Source organism: Opisthocomus hoazin, chromosome W (assembly GCF_030867145.1).
Source record: "Opisthocomus hoazin isolate bOpiHoa1 chromosome W, bOpiHoa1.hap1, whole genome shotgun sequence".
NCBI classification, from domain to species: Eukaryota; Metazoa; Chordata; class Aves; order Opisthocomiformes; family Opisthocomidae; genus Opisthocomus; species Opisthocomus hoazin.
This window is the reverse complement of record NC_134453.1, coordinates 28,157,664-28,180,392: the sequence shown is the minus strand read 5'-3', so window position 1 is coordinate 28,180,392 and position 22,729 is coordinate 28,157,664. Positions and strand designations below refer to the sequence as shown.

The following is a 22,729-nucleotide window of genomic DNA, read 5'->3' as shown; positions in this document are numbered from 1 at the left end:
CTGTGTAGGTCACAGAGTTTGTTGGCTGCACTGCTTATCTCTTTATTTTGCTGAGCTGGGAAACATGTTAATACAAATAATGGCTTTGTGATTTGGCCTGGCATTGACAGATTTACTTTGCTGGAGGAGCTATTTTGTAGGGCAAATAAAGGAACTTGGGAGCGTGTTAGTACAAAAAATGGTCATGTGCTTTGTCCTGGCATTGCTGGTCTTGCTGTACTGCAGAAGCTATCTTGTGGAGAGGATGAGGAAATACATCTCCCCTTCCCTTCCTGGGATTTCTGTGGGAGGTTTTATTATGCAGGCTCCCGAGGTCCTTGTCCACCCTTACATGAGCTGTTTAATACTACTAGTTAATACTGTTAGAATATTATGGGTTTTGTGGAATGGGGTCTTGTCCTGGTGTAAGAGAAAACAGATTCTGGGTGAGGCGATACTGAAACGTTCCCTGAAACAGTCAGTCCCTGCATGGCAGGGTGTGTGGAAGGATCTGGGCAGGTTCCTAGGAAGGTTATCACCTCCCATAGCCTGGGATTTTACACCTGAACAAGCAAAAAACCCGGGCAAACTGATGCGCCACCTGATAGAAGGGTGCCTTGTTTACCCTGATGAGAACCAGCAGCTTCTAGCACTGTACTGGGGTCTGGCCTGTGCCTATCAAGCCACAGTTCATTACTCTCAGAAGACTGTGGCTGAGGCAGGGACCCAGACTGCATCTGAGAACAATAGATTTGAGGTAGGGACCCAAACAATGACAACTACAGTAATTGCCCCACTAGTGAAAAAAAAAAAAACAGCGGACAAGGAGAGCAACGGGTCCATATCGTCGTTTAGTAAGAGAGGAGGAAGAAAAGGAAAGTTCTGATCAAGAAGCTGGTCCTTCGACAAGGGAACTGGAGGAAGAAGTGAGAGAGCTCAAACAGGAAGAGGAAATTACCCAGTCCCTGACCTCAGCAGAACTTCGAGACATGCGAAAAGATTACAGCCGCCAGCCAGGTGGGTGGATTGCTGCCTGGCTGCTCCGATGCTGGGATAATGGGGCTGACAGTCAGCAAATGGAAGGGAAAGAAGCCCAACAGCTGGGATCCCTTGCTAGAAACAAGGGAATTGAGAGAGGACTTGGAAAAGAGGCAGCAATTTGCAGTCTCTGGAGACAGCTCTTCTCAAGTGTGAGGGCAAGATACCCATTCAAGGAAGATCTTGCCAACTCCCCAGAAAAGTGGACTACTGCAGGTGAAGGCAGCCAGTACCTGAGAGAATTAGTGGTGCTTGAAGTCATCTACGGTGATCTTGATGATGATGAGGTTTCCAAAGATCCAGAGGATGTCCTGTGTACAAGGGCCATGTGGAGGAAGGTGATTCAAGGTGCTCCAGCATCATATTCTGACAGCTTGGCAGCAATGTACTGCCCAGGTATGGATACACCAACTGTGGAGAGAGTGTCTTCTTGGCTCCAAAACTTGGAAGAAAATCTCTGCGCCTCCTTATCCCTATGGGACAGAGCCTCGGGTGTCGGGGATGCCCCAAGAAATCGGTCCTCTCCTGGCCCGGTCAGAGGGAAAGGGAGCCCCAGACACATGCTGCATGGTGCACTCTGGTTCTTCCTGCGTGAGCAGGGGGAGGATATGAGGAGGTGGGATGGTGAACCCACCTTTAAGCTGGAAGCCCGTGTGCATGAACTGAGAGGGAAGACAGTTGTTAAGAAGGGACCACCCAAGAAGGCTGTCAGCATAGTTGCTGCTGAGACACAAGGCGGCAATCAGCGATCTCCCAGACACAGAAGAACTGAAATCACCTCCCTTGATCCTGGTGAGGGGACTTCTGGTCTTCCACTGCAAGGGTCAGACAGTGAATATTCTGACCAGGGACAGGAATAGAGGGTCCCTGCCTTTGGCCAGAAGTAGGAAAGGGATGACCGGGTGTACTAGACTGTGTGGATTCGATGGCCTGGCACATCAGACCCACAGAAGTATAAAGCTTTGCTAGACACTGGTGCACAGTGTACACTGGTGCCATCAGGGTATAGGGGCTCAGAACCCATCTGGATCTCTGGAGTGACAGGGGGATGCCAAGACTTGTCTGTACTGAGTTTGACAGGGGACAAGTGGGAAAAGCACCCCATCGTGACCGGTCCAGAGACCCCTTGTATTCTTGGCATAGATTACCTCAGGAGAGGGTACTTCAAGGACCCAAAGGGGTACCGATGGGCATTTGGTGTGGCCACTGTGGACACAGAGAAGATCAAACAGCTCTCTACCCTGCCTGGTCTCTCAGAAGATCCCTTTGTTGTGGGATTGCTGTGCATTGAAGAACAGCAAGTGCCAATTGCTAACAGGATGGTTCATCAACAGCAATATTGCACAAACCGAGAGTTCTCGGTCCCCATTCATGAGTTGATTCAATAACTGGAGAGCCAAGGAGTCATCAACAAGACTCACTCACCTTTTAATAGCCCTATATGGCCAGTGCAAAATCCTGATGGAAGGTGCAGTTTAACAGTAGACTATCGAGGCCTGAACGAAGTCACACTGCTGCTGTACCAGACATGTTAGAACTTCAATATGAACTGGAGTCCAAGGCCGTCAAGTGGCATGCTACAACAGACATTTCCAATGTGAGGTTTTTTTATTGCTGTGGCAGCAAAATTCAGGTATCAGTTTGCTTTCACTTGGAGGGGCATCCAGTACACCTGGAATCGACTGCCCCAGGGGTGGACACACAGTCCCACCATTTGCCATGGACTAATCCAGACTGCACTGGAAAAGGGTGATGCCCCTGAACATCTGCAGTACATCGATGACATCATTGTGCGGGGCAATACAATGGAAGAAGTTTTTGAAAAAAGGAGAAAATAATACAAATCCTTCTGAAAGCTGGTTCACCATTAAGTGAAGTAAAGTCAAGGGACCTGCGCAAGAGATCCAGTTTTTGGGGATAAAATGGCAGGATGGGCGCTGTCAAATCCCAATGGATGTCATCAACAAAATAGCAGCTATGTCTCCACCAACCAGCAAAAAGGAAACACAAGCCTTCTTAGGTGTGGGTTTTTGGAGGATGCACATCCCAAATTACAGCCAGATTTTAAGCCCTCTCTGTCAAGTGACCCGGAAGAAGAATGATTTTGAATGGGGCCCTGAGCAACAACAAGCCTTTGAACAAATTAAACAAGAAATAGTTCATGCCGTAGCCCTTGGACCCATCCAGTCAGGGCATGATGTTAAAAATATGCTCTACACCGCAGCCGGGGAGAATGGACCAACCTGGAGCCTCTGGCAGAAAGCACCAGGGGAGACTCGAGGTCGACCCCTGGGGTTTTGGAGCCGGGGATATAAAAGATCCGAGGCCCGCTATACTCCTACTGAAAAAGAGATTCTGGCAGCATATGAAGGCATTCGAGCTGCTTCGGAAGTGGTTGGCACTGAAGCACAGCTCCTCTTAGCATCCTGACTGCCGGTCCTGGGCTGGATGTTCAGAGGGTCCCCTCTACACATCATGCCACCAATGCTACGTGGAGTAGGTGGGTGATGTTGATCACACAGCGCGCCCGAATGGGAAACCCCAGTCACAGAGGAATTCTGGAAGTAAGCATGGACTGGCCAGAAGGCAAAAACTTCTGAAAATTACCAGAGAAGGAGGCAACGCGTGCTGAAGAGGCCTCACCATATAATATTCTACCAGCAAATGAGAAGCAATATTCCCTGTTCATGGATGGCTCCTGTCGCATTGTGGGAAAGCAGCGGAGGTGGAAGGCTGCTGTATGGAGTCCTACATGACAAGTTGCTGAAGCTGCTGAAGAAGGTGAGTTGAGCCAGTATGCAGAGGTGAAAGCCATCCAGCTGGCTTTAGACATTGCTGATTGAGAAAGATGGCCAGTACTTTACCTCTATACTGACTCATGGATGGTGGCCAATGCCCTGTGGGGGTGGCTGCAGCAATGGAAGAAGAACAACTGGCAGCGCAGAGGCAAACCCATCTGGGCTGCCCCGTTGTGGCAAGATATGGCTTCCCAGCTAGAGAAGCTGGTTGTAAAAGTGCGTCATGTAGACGCCCACGTCCCTAAGAGTCGGGCCACTGAAGAACATCAAAACAACCACCAGGTGGATCAGGCTGCCAAGATTGAAGTATCACAGGTGGATCTGGACTGGCAACATAAGGGTGAACTCTTTATAGCTGGGTGGGCCCATGACACCTCAGGCCACCAAGGAAGAGACGCGACATACAGATGGGCTCATGACCGAGGGGTGGACTTGACCATGGACACCATCGCACAGGTCATCCATGAATGTGAAACATGCGCTGCAATCAAGCAAGCCAAGCAGGTAAAGCCTCAGTGGTATGGAGGACGATGGCTAAAATATAAATATGGGGAGGCTTGGCAGATTGACTACATCACACTGCCACAAACCTGCCAAGGCAAGTGCTACGTGCTCACAATGGTGGAGGCCGCCACCGGACGGCTGGAAACCTACCCTGTGCCCCATGCCACCACCCGGAATACCATCCTGGGCCTTGAAAAGCAAGTCCTGTGGCGACATGGCACTCCCGAAAGAATTGAGTCGGACAACGGGACTCACTTTCTTAACAGCCTCCTAGACACCTGGGCCAAAGAACACGGTATTGAGTGGGTGTATCACATCCCCCACCATGCACCAGCCTCTGGAAAGATCGAATGGTACAATGGGCTGCTAAAAACCACTTTGAGAGCAATGGGGGGCGGGACTTTCAAAAGTCGGGATACTCATTTAGAAAGGCCACCTGGTTGGTTAATACCAGAAGATCCACCAACCGGGCTGGTCCTGCCCAGTCAAAACCTCACTGCCCCGTAGAAGGGGATAAAGTCCCTATAGTGCACATGCGGAACATGTTAGGGAAGACGGTTTGGGTCAGTCCTGCCTCGGGCAAAGGCAGGCCCGTCCGGGGGATTGCTTTTGCTCAAGGACCTGGGTGTACTTGGTGGGTAATGTGAAAGGATGGGGAAGTCCGATGTGTACCTCATGGGGATTTGATTTTGGGGGAGAATAGTCCATAAACAAATTGTATGAAGTTAGTTGTTAAATAACCCTGTCACTGTCTGTTATCACTGTTATAATTGTTGTATGTTATACCAGTAGTAGCATAGTAAGAATTGTCCAGATTAAGGAAAGATGGACTTTTTGATGAAAACCTAGCAGAGCACAGCGATGATGGGACTGGACCTGGTTTTCAACAACTGGCACCCATCAACTTCATCAAGATCAACATCTCCTGCAGACTGTGGGCAGGGGCCGCACCAGATACATCAGCCGTGAGCTCCGGATGCAGCAAGCGACCGCCCATCACCACACATCACCTCCCCTGCCACGGAAGACCATTACGACAGATGGAGCCCGAAGTCATGGATTAAATTAACTCAACAGACACTTTAGAGTGATGATCCATAGACTAAGGGAATGATATCTGGAGACAGGAGAAGTGGTGGTGATCAACTGGACAATGGGGGACCTGGGCATGACGTAGATGGTATAGAATAAGGGGTGGATAATGTCCTGGGTTTGACCAGGACAGGGTTAATTTTCACCAGGAGCCAGGAGGAGACACAGCCAGGCGGGCTGCCCCCACCTGGCCAAACAGAGCAGGGTATTCCATACCATGTGCTGTCATGCTGGGTTCCGGTGGGGGGGAGCTGGGGGGCGGGAACTCACTCGTGGCTTGGGAGCACGTGGCAGTGGCAGTGCAGGAGAGCGGCTCTCTGGGTCGTGCGGTTTGTGTTGTGTTTTCTCCTTATCTGTATCATTGTTGTTCCTGTTCCCTTTGTTTGCTGTTCTGTTGAACTGCCCTTATCCCGACCCACCAGTTTCTGCCTGTTTCTTTCCATTCTCCGCACCCCGGCAGGGGGAGGGGCGACCGCGTGGCCCTTTTGTTGCCGGTTGCAGCAAAACCGTAACAGCCACCTGAGGAGATAGTGGAGTATAATCTAAAAACAACAGTAAAAAATGTAATAAAAGGCTAAAAAAAAGGAATTAGAGAAATTAGTATCATAGAATCATTTAGGTTGGAAAATACCTTTAAGATCATTGAGTCCAGCCATTAACCTAACACTGCCAAGCCCATTACTAAACCATGTCCATAAGTGCCACGTCAACACATCTTTTAAATACCTCCAGGGATGGTGACTCAACCACTTCCCTGGGAAGCCTATCCCAATGCTTGACAACCCTTTCGGTGGAGAATTTTTCCTAATATCCAATCTAAACCTCCCCTGATGCAAATTGAGGCCATTTCCTCTTGTCCTATCACTTGCTACCTGGGAAAAGCAACTGACGCCCACCTCACTACAACTTCCATTCAGGTAGTTGTAGACAGGGATAAGGTCTCCCCTCAGCCTCCTCTTCTCCAGACTGAACATCTCCAGCTCCCTCAGCTGCTCCTAATAAGACTTGTGCTCTAGACTCCTCAACAGCCTCATTGCTCTTCTCTGGACATGCTCCAGCAACTCCATGTCTTTCTTGTAGTAAGAGGCCCAAACATGAACACAGTACTCCAGGTGCGGCCTCACCAGTGCTGAGTACAGTGGCATGATCTCTTCCCTACTCCTGCTGGCCACACTATTCCTGATACAAGCCAGGATGCCATTGGACTTCTTGGCCACCTGGGCACACTGCTGGCTCATGTTCAGCTGGCTGTCAATCAACACCCCCAGGTTCTTTTCCACCAGGCAGCTTTCCAGCCACTCTTCCCCAAGCCTGTAGCGTTGCATGGGGTTGTTGTGCCCCAAGTGAAGGACCCAGCACACCCTTGTGGAACCTCATACAGTTGGCCTCGGCCCATCGATTCAGTCTGTCCAGATCCCTCTGCAGAGCCTTCCTACCCTCAAGCAAAAACCCCCAAATCGGTTCTCTTATCTGCCTCACTTATAGCTGTACAAATTCCAATGCCACTGGAAGTGAGGAGGAAGAAACAAGCATGAAGGGAGGGAGCAGGGTCAATGCTCCGTGCAAACCTGGGTGAGTACCACAGGACCAACTTAATGGAGTCTTGTGGACTGCCTCCTTTGTATTCAGCATCATATGACTCTTCTCCCTCACTCATGAGAAACCCTTTGGATGATATCCCTAAACCAAATGTATCAGTCATTCAGGTTTTGGTGATGCCTGCTGGGTGTCTTACGTATTGACTATGTTTCCTTCCACACTCAAGGTTCTCAGTGTTAGTTTGGCTGGATACCAGCCACCTTAGTGACGACTGTAGAACCAGCTTCCTGCAACCTTTGCCACACTCATATATCTTGATTTCCCAATACATGTCTTTTTTTACTGTCCAGAAGTGCCAGGACAGAATTTAAGGAATGTTTACATCTCTATATGCTTGTCCTAGTTTTGGTTAAAACAGAACTGATTTTTTTTTAGTGAATCTTCCTTACAGCTATGTTCTTCTAATTAACTGCATTTTTCTGAAGCTGGCTGCATATTTTACAGACACTGTCCGCTCCATAGCTGATAACACCTAATGTTTATAGTCTTACTGAGCTAACGGTAGGAAAGGAATGCAGATAAATGCCCCTGTTTATAATTATCACTATAGCAGCCAAGGTCACTGACAGATCTCTTAGGTCCCACAAGTGAGGAGTCGGAAGGGGTCTGGAAGGGGTCGTACTTGCGGGGAGGGCCGAACAGGACAGGTGACCCAATATTGACCAACGAGGTATTCCATGCCATACATGTCATACTCAGTTTAAAGCTGGGGGGTCACGAGGGTCTCGCTCTCTTTGTCCATGGCCGCCTTCTGAAGAGGACTCTGCTTGTTGTTCTACCTGCGATCCTGATCCAGATTCCTATCTGTGCATTCCTGAGTCCAGTTCCTGCCCACTGCGAAGTCCAGTCCGGGACTTCCTGGTGACTGCCTGGCAGCTGCTGGCGGGATGCCAGCACCCCTGGCACCCAACTCCAGGAAACTCAGTATCGGTTTTGTATATTTTACATTATTTTTCTTATTATTAGTATTATTAGTGTTATTAGTAAAACTTTTTATATTCAATTTGTAAGTCTCCCTTTTCCTCCCTTTCCCTTCCTCTAGTGGGAGGGTGGGGGTTAATAGAGAGCATTTGTCACTCAGTTTATTGACACCCTGCTTTAAACCATGACAATGCTAGAAAAACTGTGCAGCACATCTGGAAATAAAGGACATTTCTAATTCTCACATGCAGACCAGCTGCATCGCACAGTGACAGTAAGTCAATCGCTGTTTGGAAGTGATAGACTTATAGTACTTGCATATACAGTGCATGGTGTTTTGCTTGTGTACGATGTGTGACACTTCCTATAAGTAAGTGGTGATTTATTTTTCTTGCCCTGGAGTCTGAATCCTTCCCAGAAAGGACCTACTGGAGAAACTGGAGACATCCTTAAACTCACGTGGATGCTCTCATTTCCCAACCCAAGACCTCAATCCCATATGTGCTACTTATTTGCAAATAAGTCCACCATATTTCAATCCTCAACTTATCAGCCCTGGCTGGAGAAAACCACGATTCCCAAGACTATTGTCTTACACGAGGTGACACAGCAAAATCTGTGTTCTCTCTCAACTGAGAAATGGAGATCCTACACTGAATGTATTATTGCAAGCACTATGTCCAGAACTGTGGTAGAAAGCTGATGCCTTGTACTGAAGTAACTGATGAATATGTAATTACTCATATAGAAATTCTCACAGTGTTGCTTCTGTAAGAAACAGTAATTGCTGCATACGACTCTGGAACGATATTCATTCCATCAGTGGTATGTGAACCAGAGTCCGGAAATGTCCTAAGACCATATCATATATTCACACCTTTTTTTGAAATACTAAGGGATAGCACTTCTACTGCATTTCACAATAAAAGCCACGTAACAGCTAAGCTAAGCATAGCCTGACAGGGCATAAAAGGCCATTTGCTAAAACCAAAGCCTCAACAAGTCTTCAGAATCCTAGATGACATGGGGATTTGGGTGAGGTTTTTTTCCTCTTGCTTACCTGAATTAGAAATACTTGAACAGAGTGGTCCTCTTGGTCTGTTGCAGCGAAGCACAGGCTCTTTCTGTTTGCTCTTTTTATCACCATTCGATCCCAGAGTCGGGTGTCAAGAATCAGTCTCAAGTTGCCTTGATTTCGCATAACTAAAACAAGAAGGTTTATATGATGTCATTGGAAATATCTTCATTTTTACCGCAGCAGTTTTCTCCAACACTTGCATACAACTAATACTTTCATTAATTATTCTTTATAATTTGGTCTAAAATCTGACATTGTGAGATATTAAGTTTTTAAATTATTTAAAAAAAATACCAAAATATATTAATTTCTTACAACATATCTGGCATATAAAGCAAATAATCTGCTGAAACTGTGCAATGCAGCGCAAAAAAATGACAGCACAGTAAAAACAACATTCCAGAAGTGACTTGAAACAGTGCTTCTGGAAAAGCAGAATCAACAAAGAGCAAACTCTCAGACTGGTGACTGAGCTAAAGATACATTACAGTAGAAACACACAGAACCTAACAACATACGCAAGCATGAGTGTACAAACTGAGTCAAAAACGCCCAGTGCCTCAGTCCATAATGCAGCTACCTTTACCAGGTAATGTTAAAAAGATTCTCAGCAACTTGATTTAAATAAAACTAGCTACTCAGTTTTAAATATTCTGAGATAAACTGATTCTGGCTAGCAACAGTACAAGTTATATAGTGTTTTCTGTATGTATTATTTTGTTATTTAATTCTTACTTAGCCTTGATTGCAACATTCCACGTTTATTGCTAGAAGTGTCATTAAGCCTCAGGGATCCTCTGCCTCTCAATCCAGGTTAAAGAAAGCTTATTAAATGCAAAGAGCTTACAGTTGATCTGAAAGAGAAATATATGATGGAAATTGCCAGCCAATGTTACTTTTATTGGTTCTAAAACTTTGTTTATATTTTTAAACCTTTTGATACAGCTTTAAATACATCTGTATGCATGTATACAAAGATAGATATATAGATATATCACCATTATGAAATGAATCCCAGATCTGTGCTAAACTATCTGCTAGTCATGGAAAACACTCAGCATGAATCCCAGTTCTGTGCTGGTTTTGGCTGGAATAGAGTTAATTTTCATGATAGTAGCTAGTATGGGGCTATGTTTGGGATTTTTACTGAAAACAGTGTTGATAATACAGGGATGTATTAGTTGAGCAGTGCTTACACAGCGTTAAGGCCTTTCCTGCTTCTCATACCACCCCACCAATGAGTAGGCTAGGGGTGTCCAATAAGTTGGGAGGGGACACAGACGGGACAGCTGACCCCAAATGACCAAAGGGATAGTCCATGTCATATGATGTCATGCTCAGCATATAAAGCTGGGGGAAGAAGAAGGAAGGGGAGGACATTCAGAGCAATGGCATTTGTCTTCCCAAGTAACCGCTACGCATAATGGAGCCCAGCTTTAATGGAGATGGGTGAACGCCTGCCTACCGATGGGAAGTAGTGAATGAATTCCTTGTTTTGCTTTGTTTGTGTGCGTGGCTTTTGCTTTCCCTATTAAACTGTCTTTATCTCAACCCAATAGTTTTCTCACTTTTACCCTTCTGATTCTCTCCCGCATCCCACCATGCAGGGAGTGAGCGAATGGCTGTGTGGTACTTAACTGTCATCTGGGGTTAAACCACAACACTTTTTCAATTACTGCATCTTCATTAAGTCTTAATCTGTGATATCAACTAACACAGCTGAATTTGTTGCAAATATTCTACAATCTTATTACCTCACTCATTAAAAACGTTATGCAGCCCAGGATACCAGAATATCAGAACAACTACTAAGAGAGTACTACTCCAAGGAGGGTAAAACTTCCATGTACTGACAAGACAGAAGATTTAAACAGTGATAAAATTATGTAACTTTCAATTTCAAGATTTTTTAAATCACGTACATCATGAGTGGTCAGTGAGGTGGATTGAGAACTGGCTGAATGGCAGAGCTCAGAGGGTTGTTGTCAGTGGCACTGAGTCTAGTTGGAGGCATGTAACTAGTGGGGTTCCCCAAGGGTCGGTACTGGGCCCAGTCTTGTTTAACTTCTTCATCAACGACCTGGATGAAGAGTTAGAGTGTACCCTCAGCAAGTTTGCTGATGACACCAAACTGGGAGGTGTGGTAGACACACCGGAAGGCTGTGCTGCCATTCAGCGTGACCTGGACAGGCTGGAGAGTTGGCAGAGAGCAACCTGATGAAGTTCAACAAGGGCAAGTGCAGGGTCCTGCACCTGGGGAGGAACAACCCCATGCACCAGTACAGGCTTGGGGCGGACCTGCTGGAGAGCAGCTCTGCGGAGAGGGACCTGGGTGTCCTGGTGGATGACAGGTTGACCATGAACCAGCAGTGTGCCCTGGTTGCCATGAAGGCCAATGGGATCCTGGGGTGCATCAGGAGGAGTGTGGCCAGCAGGTCGAGGGAGGTTCTCCTTCCCCTCTACTCTGCCCTGGTGAGGCCCGATCTGGAGTACTGTGTCCAGTTCTGGGCTCCCCAGTTCAAGAAAGATGAAGAGCTACTGGAGAGAGTCCAGCGGAGGGCTATAAGGATGGTGAGGGGACTGGAACATCTCTCCTACGAGGAGAGGCTGAGGGAGCTGGGATTGTTCAGCCTGAAGAAGAGAAGGCTGCGAGGGGACCTAATAAATGCTTATAAATATCTGAAGGGTGGGTGTCAGGAGGATGGGGCCAGACTCTTTTCAGTGGTGCCCAGCGACAGGACAAGGGGCAACGGGCACAAACTGAAGCATGGGAAGTTCCGTCTGAACATGAGGAAGAACTTCTTCCCTCTGAGGGTGACAGAGCCCTGGAACAGGCTGCCCAGAGAGGTTGTGGAGTCTCCTTCTCTGGAGATATTCAAGACCTGCCTGGACAAGGTCCTGTGCAGCCTGCTGTAGGTGACCCTGCTTCGGCAGGGGGGTTGGACTGGATGACCCACAGAGGTCCCTTCCAACCCCTACCATTCTGTGATTCTGTGATCATTGCTATTTTCTGAGAAAATTACCGTTTGAAGATGAAGAATAGCAAGATACGTCTTGCTGGGCCAGAAAACTAATTAGTATTTTAGATGAATTGTAAAATTACTTTGATAACACATTGCTTTTTTACCAAAAATTTTGTCATAAAAAAATCTTTACTCAAATCACTTCCAATTTTGAAGTTTTAGTTACTGCTGGTATACTGTGTATATGCTTATAAAATACAGCCGTAGAATGGAGTTTTGAAGCAGTCACTTACTGAACGGTACTATTAAATGAACAAATAACATGAAAAAGAAAATATCAGCCTACAGAAAAATGAGTTAGCAGAGGCATATCTTAAAAAAATGGGCATTTAAAATATGAACTGAAGTGATATTCAAATCGCTGCAGTCTGTAATAGATCAACAACAAAGCTGCTCATCATCAAGGCTTTATGGAATACACACTTGTAATACATTGTGTTTTGATTCTTCTCCAGTTATAACTTCAACTTTATCTAACAGAATTTTCTCCACTGGCTTGAAATACAAGCAGCTGCTGATTTGATTAGTGTTGCATTTCTCAACAAAGATGTTTCTGTAGGGAAAAAAAAAAAGGAAAACCTCTCTGTACAGAGAATATTTTTAGGACAACAAAACTAGCACATAGGATGGACTGTGACTTCAGTTATCCCTGTGGTGCCTGATATCATTTAGTGTTATTAATAAGTTTTTGGCCAAATCAGTAAATAGAGGACAAAAAGAAAAAGGCTGGAATACTGCAAAATGTCTCACCTGTTTAGGCTCATTTTGAATTGAACAGGACTCTGCAGTTGTACAGGTTTGCACCAAGGGACAACTTGCAGGAACAAGTCCTAAATAATTAGAAGTTGATTTTCCAAATGAAACTGGTCTGTGATATTGCTGTGCAGATTAATAAATAATGAAAGACATGTGTCTCAATATTCAGAATATTAATACATATACAATGAATCATAGAATCATAGGTTGGAAAAGACCTCTAAGATCATCAAGTCCAACCATCAACCCAACACCACCATGCCTACTAAACCATATCCCAAAGTGCCACATCTACATGGTTTTTGAACACCTCCAGGGATGGTGACTCCACCACCTCCCTGGGGAGCCTGTTCCAATGCCTGACCACTCTTTCATTAAAGAAATTTTTCCTAATATCCAATCTAAACCTCCCCTGACGCAACTGGAGGCCACTGCCTCTCCTCCTATTGCTAGTTACCTGGGAGAAGAGACCAACACCTGCCTCACTACAACCTCCTTTCAGGTAGTTGTAGAGAGCGATAAGGTCTCCCTTCAGCCTCCTCTTCTCCACACTAAACAGCCCCAGCTCCCTCAGCTGCTCCTCATAAGACTTGTGCTCTAGACTCCTCACCAGCCTCATTGCCCTTCTTTGGACATACTCCAGCACCTCATTGTCTTTCTTGTAGTGAGGGGCCCAAACCTGAACACAGTACTCCAGGTGAGGCCTCACCAGTGCCGAGTACAGGGGCATGATCACCTCCCTACTCCTGCTGGCCACACTATTCCTGACACAAGCCAGGATGCCGTTGGTCGTCTTGGCCACCTGGGCACACTGCTGGCTCATGTTCAGCCGGCTGTCAGTCAACACCCCAAAATCTTTTTCCTCCAGGCAGCTTTCCAGCCACTCTTCCCCAAGCCTGTAGCATTGCATGGGATTGGTTGTTGTGCAGGTCCCAGCACTTGGTCTTGTTGAACCTCATACATTTGGCCTTGGCCCATTGATCCAGCCTGTCCAGATCCCTCTGCAGAGACTTCTTTCCCTCGAGCCGATCGACACTCCCACCCAAGTTGGTGTCAGAATATTTGACAGGAACATGAAAGGACAAGATTTAAAAGGAACATGTATTACAAAATTATGTATATTTGCGTAATCTATATACACTTTTCATAAGCTTTGATTTTTTTTTTTACTTGTAAGAATGTTCATACAAAGTAAGAGGATCCAATATATCCATTAGTAGAGTGGGTGCAAAATTTGGTGAGAGCTCTAGATAGGGCCCTATTTGGTGTTCCCTCACAGCCTAGGTTTATGAGGCTTGCCTAGTAGAAAAGCTCACACCACAGTCACAAACAGCCCCTGAAATCTGTCTGTATATAAGTTTCAGTCCTACAATTAGGCTACAAATAATGCAAAGTCATTTATATGAGCAGTCACAAAATACAAACAGTAGATAGCTCAAAATTGTAGTTAAAAAATGCAGTCCGAAAGGTATTCAAAAAGTTCACTGCACTTTTTCAAATAACAAACATATCTTTAAAACTCTAGCATTTCCTGAGTAACTTAGATCATTCATTCTGAAGTTAGTCCAGTCCAAACATCATAAACCAAATTGTAGCTGCTTTCTGAACACAGATTTTGACACATACTGCAAGTGTACTAGTGACTAGATAACTTGAGAATAGATGAAAATTATTGAGCTCATTTGACATCCTCTAAGACATATTGAAACATATAATAATAAAGGTACCTGTACTTGTTTGCTAAGTACGGCTACTTGTTTGTGGACAAACATGAAAAGATTCTATGTACATGGATGTTATTTCTCCTTTGTATGAATCAGCTTCATTCCATGACCTGGGATGCTTTTCAGGGCTCTAGAAAAAAAACAGGGGAAATAAGAAATCCTATTTAGATATAATGGCTATGTTACTTCACATCAAACAGAACATTGAAACGGTTAATGCACGCTAGAGTGAAGATTAGGAATTGTAATATATTAAGAGTAAAAATTGATGAAAAAATTTCAGTCTCCGGTGGAAGTAATTTTCTTATCATAAAATGAGTACATAATTATTCCACCAAGAAGAATGACCTGTTTGTAAGGATCCTGGACTAGGATTTAAATCCGTTGAAGGACTTAGATGTTTAAGCACCAGTTACTTAAATTGATTTCCAGTTTAAGCACTTAAGCTGCAGAAGAATAGTTTAAAACTCGCAGGGACCACAAACAACCTCAGAGGAATTAAAAATGTCCATGACCTTCAGTTTTCACAGATAAAGTTTCCTAGGCATGTCTAAATAAATGTTTCTGACTTCAGACAATGCTCAGTGGCTCAATTTCTACCTTATAACTAAATGCTAGTCACAAGCCATAATCCAGGCCTATGGTTGCCAAACTTTTTCACTGGCAGATATGCATACTGTTTTCATTCTGCTTCTACCAAAAACTGAACTTCTTTTCCATTTTAAGTGGTGCAGTCCTCATCTTGGGAACCAGCTTTTGGTCTAAGTTTCCTTCAGGACTTGATCTGTTAAGCTGCCTCACACCATGCATAATATATTTTAACATGGACAATATCTAGGAAGGGTGTCCAATTTTCCTCTCACACTAATTTCTCCCATCTCTTAACAGCTGTGATGGAAAGTATTAGAACAGTGAGGACCACATTCCCTTATCTCCTGTTGTGGCTGTTACACTTTACATGGAATATAGAAACAACTCTTTTTCAGGTCAAAAAATGAGCGAAAGAGAAGAAATACATACTGGTATGGGTTAGTAATTAGAGTACTTGTTGTTATAGATGCTCGCCTCCCGTGACGAATCCAAATTGAGGAGCCAATTGTTAATTAATCAAGTGTGAATTTATTAGCAATAGAATTTATTTAAGCTAGCGATGAAGCAGGCAAAACAGCGCTGGGCGGCCGGGGAGTCTCTTGCTCCGCCAACGGTCCGCACCCCACCTCCCCCAGAGTCCCTTTTTATAGTTCAGTAGTTCCGGTTCCACGTAGCACATCTTGGTCTCCTTCTGCGGCTGCGCATGCTGTTGCTAGGGGGTCGCTCTGGTCCCTCTGGTGGTCGTGAGGATGAAGGCCGTAGTCTTCCTCTGCGTTGTGGATCAGTTCCTTTCCTTATTTGGTCATGTTGACCCAGTACATAGAAATCCCCACTTTATTCTTTCGACAATGATTAAGGAAGTGGTTATGCAAGGGTTGCACATTAACAATACAGCAAATACCAAGGTAAGAGGGAAGGGGGGGGCCTCCTTCACCTTCCAACCGGTTTGAGAACAAATCTTATATGCTTTGGCTTATTACACTTGTGGTGGGTTGACCCTGGCTGGACACCAGGTGCCCACCAAAGCCGCTCTGTCACTCCCCCTTCTCAGCTGGACCGGGGAGAGAAAACGTAATGAAAGGCTTGTGGGTTGAGATAAGGACAGGGAGAGATCACTCACCAATTACTGTCACAGACAAAACAGACTCGACTTGGGGAAAAAATTAATTTAATTTATTAGCAATCAAATCAGAGTAGGGTAATGAGAAATAAAACCAAATCTTAAAAGTACCTTCCCCCTATCCCTCCTTTCTTCCCGGGCTTAATTTTACTGCTGATTTCTGTGTCCTCCTCCCTCCCGAGTGGTGCAGGGGGATGGGGAATGGGGGTTACGGTCAGTTCATCACACATTGTCTCTGCCACTCCTTCCTCCTCAGGGGGAGGACTCCTCACACTCTTCCCCTGCTCCAGCATGGGGTCCCTCCCACGGGAGACATTTCTCTATGAACTTCTCTAACGTGAGTCCTTCCCACGGGCTGCAGTTCTTCATGAACTGCTCGAGCATGGGTCCCTTCCGCAGGGTGCAGTCCTTCAGGAACAGACTGCTCCAGCATGGGTCCCCCATGGGGTCACAAGTCCTGCCATAAAAGCTGCTCCAGCATGGGCTCCTCTCTCCACGGGTCCACAGGTCCTGCCAGGAGCCTGCTCCAGCACGGACTCTCCATGGGGTCACAGCCTCCTTCAGGGCACATCCACTTGCTCTGGTGTGAGGTCCTCCGTGGGCTGCAGGTGGATATCTGCTCCATCATGGATCTCCATGGGTTGCAGAGGGACAGTCTGCCTCACCATGGTCTTCATCATGGGCTGCAGGGAATCTCTGCTCTGGCACCTTGAGCACCTCCTCCCCCTCCTTCTTCCCTGACCTTGGTGTCTGCCGGGTTGTTTCTCTCACATAGTCTCACTCCTCTCCCCAGCTGAAGCTGCCATTACGCTGGGTTTTTTTTTTCCCCTTCTTAAATATGTTATCACAGAGGTGCTACCACTATTGCAGATTGGCTGAGCCTTTGCCAGCGGCAGGTCCATCTTGAAGCCGTCTGACACTGGCTCTATTTGGCACAGGGGAAGCTTCTAGCAGCTTCTCACAGAAGCCACCCCTGTAGCCCCCCCGCTACCAAAACCTTGCCATGCAAACCCCATATAGTACTTATCTAGGATGGGGAGGATAGGGATGTCTACTCCTCCTACAGCAAATATTTAGATATTTTCTCCTCAACAGTTACTAGAATTATATTTATTCACATCTTTAAAAGAATAGGAGGAACTAAAAAGAATCAGTCTCTAAAGAAAATTATACTCATACATACATCAAACTCGATAAAAATTCTGCCAGAATTTACAGATTTTGCCAAAACTCTCTCAATCTTGTTTTCTCCAAACACAAAATCAGAATTGCTGTTTTGTACACTTCTGTCTTCAAACAACTGACTTCTGTGGGAACAAAATAATGTAAGAATGTGCTTTAGAACTATTTAGAACTTTGTAAAGAATATAAATAAGTTAATACATTTACTTTACCACACCTTACATTAAAGACAAACAAACAATGACCACTTAAGCAATCAGACAAAATCTTTAAGAAAATCTCAGAATATTTTCTACATAACATTTCACAAAAGGAACAGAGAGTATTAAACTGTATTTCGTGAATACTTTCAAGGATGTTACTTAAAAGTAAAGAACAACAAGCAAAACAACATGTAGCCTCCTCCTTAGGGAAGCGTATTACTCCAGAAACTTTAATGAGTTACATTTGTTTCCCTGTTTCCTTTTGCTCCACCAATAGATTACCAGCAATTAACAATTATCCCTTCATGTTGGTGTAGCTCTGGTACCCTTCAGAATAATGTACTCCCCAGTGTCTTACAGGCACTCCTTGGTCATCTACCTAACACCTTGGAAAGGTAGAGAGACAGTGTATTCTAATGCACACACTTTCAATTCACATAAATACTGCAAAAATGTAAAGGTATGATAGCAGGTGGCTTATGATGAGGTATAACTAAAACAGGAAAGAAAGATCTTCTTTACATTTTTCAATGACCTGTTCTATAGATATACTTAAAATGTGAAGTGAAGAAAACAAAATACTTGCAATCCGTTGGTAATGGACAACTATAGTTTGGGGATACAAATTTAGGAGAAAACTTGTCGTTCTTCTCTTCTGTCCCTTTTTCCTTCTTAGTGTCTCAGGTTTTCCGGGTAAAAAACATTAATTTTTTTTTTTGCATTGTCACCCTCAGTTTAGCTACTCTCAGTTAGCTTCTTACCTCTGAGGAGGTTTTTAGAGATGTTGGGGAATTTTTATGGTACCCTTTGAGGCGAATTAAACACACACTTGTGCTTAAATATAAAATAAAAAATTAATGACCAATGCATTGGGCAGAGTCTTACCGCAGTAAGCGGTTCTACAAGGAGTCTGCAAAGATGCATCACAAGCAGATTCCTTACACACACTTGCATCAGCACCAATCCCAAGCGCAGTCGCATGAGGCACCTCAGCCTGGCTGTGGGACCGTCCCCCAGCACAGCTCTACTGCCCAAAGGTGGCCCCTGAGCTTGGGCCCCTGAGCTCTCACATTCCGGGATGACTACAAGACAATGCTGAGGCTGTTTCTTATCACCAAAGGAAAATTCACTCCCTTACAGGGAGTCCTTCAGTCTCTGTCAGTCCTGCTTCCAGCCAGTTTAACCCCTTCTTGTAGTTGGGCCTTCTTGTCCTCCCTGCCATATCATTCCTCGGTCACAGATTACCACTGCTGAGCAGTTAAAATTAGAATTTCCCTGTCGTTTCCGCCTTTTGTGAGTCGTTATTACTCACACACATTCATCATTGCAAGTCTTTCAAATTCTTCTTTATGCTTCTTTCTACCAATTTCCATTTCCAAAAACATTTGCTTTGCTTCACCTAGGTTTATTCCCTTTACTCCCTTCTTCATTTGTTTGCAGCTTAATTTCAGGCACCTTCTGATAAGGAGGCTCTTGTTCTTAAAGATCTAGAGTACGGTAGAAAGGCTGCAAATGCCCTGCTCACAATTCCTGGGAGCCCAGGATCGATCACTGCATGGGCCATACTGTCCCATCATCCGCTCTTGCCTCTAGATTTTATAATTAGTTATAGTCATTAGTCCAAGCACTTCTTCCTCTTCTTCTTCCTTATCCTCTAACATAGTCAGCATTATTGTTCTGGCCTCTGCTTGCGTTATGCCTTGTTCTATCCTTTTACATACCAATTGGCTACAACATAAGATCAACTGAACTAACACATACATAATCACCAAAGTTAATAATCACAACAAATTATATTTCAGTGTTGTTTTAAGCAGTTTATTTCTAACCATCCTTTCATGTCTTAGAGTCATTCACATCAGTCAAAATGTTTTTCTCCAGGCATTTCATGCAGTATTTGAAGTGTACCTCAAATTTTATGTACATCCATTTCTATTTTCTGATCTTGGTCTGCATCTGTACAGCAAGTAGTCCGTACATGTACCTTTCTTGAGTGATGAGCACATAATTTAATGCCATTCTGTTTTGAAGGGCTACCAGAGATTCTTGTTTTACCTCTAACTGGAAGGCTGAAATAGTATTACCCATCTCTTTCATTAGACATATTTATGACAGCCCTTTATAATTCTGATACTGCTAGCCAGGGGAGGAATGTTCATGTAAACTGGTGGAAACCAGTTTGTCAAATATTTAACAAGTGGATTTTTCACAGAGCATTTTATACTTTGTTTGGTACACTGGGGTAAGTTGTGCCCGTCATTCCAGAAGAGGTCTGAATGTATTGAAATGTAAAGAAAAAAACAACTAATTCATCCTAATGTACAAGTGTTAGTCCAATTAACAGGCAGTATCTTATAGGCCACAGAGCCACATATCAGTCACCGAGGGGAGCTGGGAGCTGGCCCGATCCACAGCGCAGCAGCAGATCTCGGCGCACGGGGAGGAGGGGATTGCTGAGTCAGGAAAATGTCAGGGCAAGCAGAGACCTGCCAGGAGCCGGCAGCTCTTGCAGGAGACGCTGATGAGGCCTGGGGGTTGCCAGAGCAAGGGCAACCACCCCTGTCCCATCCCATTCAGTGGGTAAGGGGAGATGAGCTTTTTCAGTTCTCTGCGCGGTACTCAGGAGTCACAACAATGACCCAAAAGGCTTGACTAAAAGCAAAGCTTTACTTGGAATTCAGTGAGATAACAAAAGATGGTAACTTTTCGACTTTATAATAACATAACTTTTAACACAGTGGGGTTAGAACGGATATTGATTTGGCAAAACTTACAACAAACTACAAAATATAGCAGATAGATTGACAAACTTATAGCAGCATTACCCTTATGTGCCTAGAAAATCAGAGATAGAGAGAGGAAAACAAAAGGAAAAATAAGAGAAAAGATATCACCACCAGCAATGGTCTCTGCTGGAGGTCGCGGTCCTCCGGTGGTGGGCGTGCACCAAGTAGCTTGATTTCAGGGTTGCAAGCCTGAGTGCTTGGTAGTTTCCCACAAATCAAGCACAAGCACACTTTGGCTAACATGCGGTAAATGTTTATACATTTCGAGCAACAGTTATCAGTACTTTTACAGTTATACTTAATCACTTTCTTTTCCCATTGGTCCTTACATGTCTCATGTCTGTTTAAAGATGTAGTGTTCTTAAAATTCACTGGGCATGCTCCATGAGTAATGGTCTTTGCTCGGGCCAGGGTCTCCAGCTTAGTGGGTGTGATTGTAGTATTATAATAAGGGTAGTTCAACTAAGGGTACATGAATTCTGAGTTCTTCTGCCAAGTGTGCAACATACATAAAAATACCCTTCCTTAGGTTCATATGATAGCTCGTTGTGGGAAAAGGTTGGGGAGGAATTGCAGACAGAAAAGGACTTGCGGCTTGAAGTCCCTGACAAAATCATTATGACTTGGAAAACAGTGTATACAGCTTTAAATGCTCTAAAACCCACAGAAACTATCTTACAAGCATTGGCTGCCCCTCCTCCATTCTCGCAAAAGCAGGAACAGACTGAGCCACAGTCTCTTGAAATATTTAGCCCTGCATACAATGAAATTCCTAACCCAACACAGGGAACGTGGGGGTTAGATCTGCCAGAACCTGACGATCCTTTTGATCCCGGAGAAATAAACACCGAGGACGGACCTGATTTATACCCACCACTAACTCTGGTGAAGGTTATGGCAGCCATCGCCCCTACAGCAGATGAAATTTTACAGGCACGATGAGAGAAATCAGTATCATGCTTGTCACTTACTAACCCCCCCCTTTTGCTCCTACGTCGCCTCTGACTCGTACGGGACCACTGAATGTTGTCAGACGGTCGAATGCATTGTTAGATAAATGTAGGATTGATGCGCTCTGCAAAGGAGATCTTTCTGTCCTTCAAGCTATGCCTGTAGTATATAAGCCTAACCAACCCCCAGAGTATGCTCACTTATCATACGAGGTTATTAAGGAAGTTCAGAAATCCATATGAGAATATGGTCTCCAGGCTTCATTTACTATGAAACTCATACAGGCTATAGGAGAATCTTATGTCACGACCCCTTCTGACTGGCGATCAGTACTTAGCATGGTTCTATCATCTGCACAATATACCATCTGGGCATCAGAATATAAGGAACTTGTAACTGTACGGGTTATGGATAATATTGCTGCTGGATTAGGTATTGGAGAAAACGAGTTGCTGGGTCGAGATAATTACGCCATGGGGGGAGCGCAAGCAGCACTGCCAAGAGCAATATTTACGCAAGCCGCGGATTGAACTCTCAAGGCCTTGAGAAAGGTGCCAGATTTTGGCCGGCAACAAGCGTCTCTTGCATCAATTCGACAGGGATCTCAGGAACATGAACCTATGTTCAATTCTAAGATCAGTTACAAACTGCTGTTGTGAGACAAACTGAACAAGAGGAAGTTGCTGAGATCTTGCTATTTCATCTTGCAACCGAAAAAGTACAACAGGGTCGCTCTACAACAGTTGGCATACCCAACCTGGGATCAAAGCAGGGTGAACTCCAGTGTAAAATCGTGCAGAGCCTCCCACGTAGCACAGCCTGCAGTGCCGGGCTGGATCTAGCCACAGCGACAACAGTTACACTATCAGATGGATCAGTAAACCTTACACTGCTGGGGTACACGGCCACCTCGCGGGCCACGCCTGCTGCACGCTGTCCCTTCCCGCCGGTGGGCTCCCCTCGCTCGGCTCCCGGAGACTTGGCATGGCGCGTCCTGGCCTGGCGGCGATGACGGCAGTGCGCCATGACCCAGCAGCGAGGACGCACCGGGGCCTCCGTGGCGGGCCCAGCTGTGTGCTAGCCCACACCAGCCCAACAAAGGGCGGCAGCGAGCCTTCCTCCACCGCCTGCTCCTCCCCCGACCCCCCTGGGCCTGCCTCCGGCACGTCTGCCTGGCCTGGCCCAACCCGGAAGCGGCGCGGCGAGAACCATTTTCCTTACATTCAAGCCCTTGGTTGGAAAAAGTGTGTACAATTCAATTACTGCAGTAGAATTCCTTGTGGACAAACAGCTGGATTTTATTACTGAAGATAGTGCCTTTCAGCCATATCAGGATGACGTAGACAGTCTAAACCCAGTTCTCAGGGATAACCCGCAGTTACAT

The 22,729-nt window shown here is 45.3% G+C and overlaps 1 protein-coding gene across 1 annotated transcript in view; it reads right to left on the bottom strand.

The window, feature by feature from the left end:
• Nucleotides 1-2,454: 2,454 nt before the first annotated feature.
• The window catches only part of LOC142365476 (ran-binding protein 3-like), a 158,904-nt gene continuing 138,629 nt past the window's right edge, over nucleotides 2,455-22,729 (bottom strand). The window contains 9 exon segments of the mRNA XM_075446302.1: nucleotides 2,455-2,513; nucleotides 3,770-3,836; nucleotides 8,992-9,134; nucleotides 9,745-9,815; nucleotides 9,817-9,863; nucleotides 12,456-12,532; nucleotides 12,535-12,585; nucleotides 14,543-14,642; nucleotides 17,407-17,530. Coding sequence (XP_075302417.1) covers nucleotides 2,455-2,513; nucleotides 3,770-3,836; nucleotides 8,992-9,134; nucleotides 9,745-9,815; nucleotides 9,817-9,863; nucleotides 12,456-12,532; nucleotides 12,535-12,585; nucleotides 14,543-14,642; nucleotides 17,407-17,530 — 739 coding nt within the window.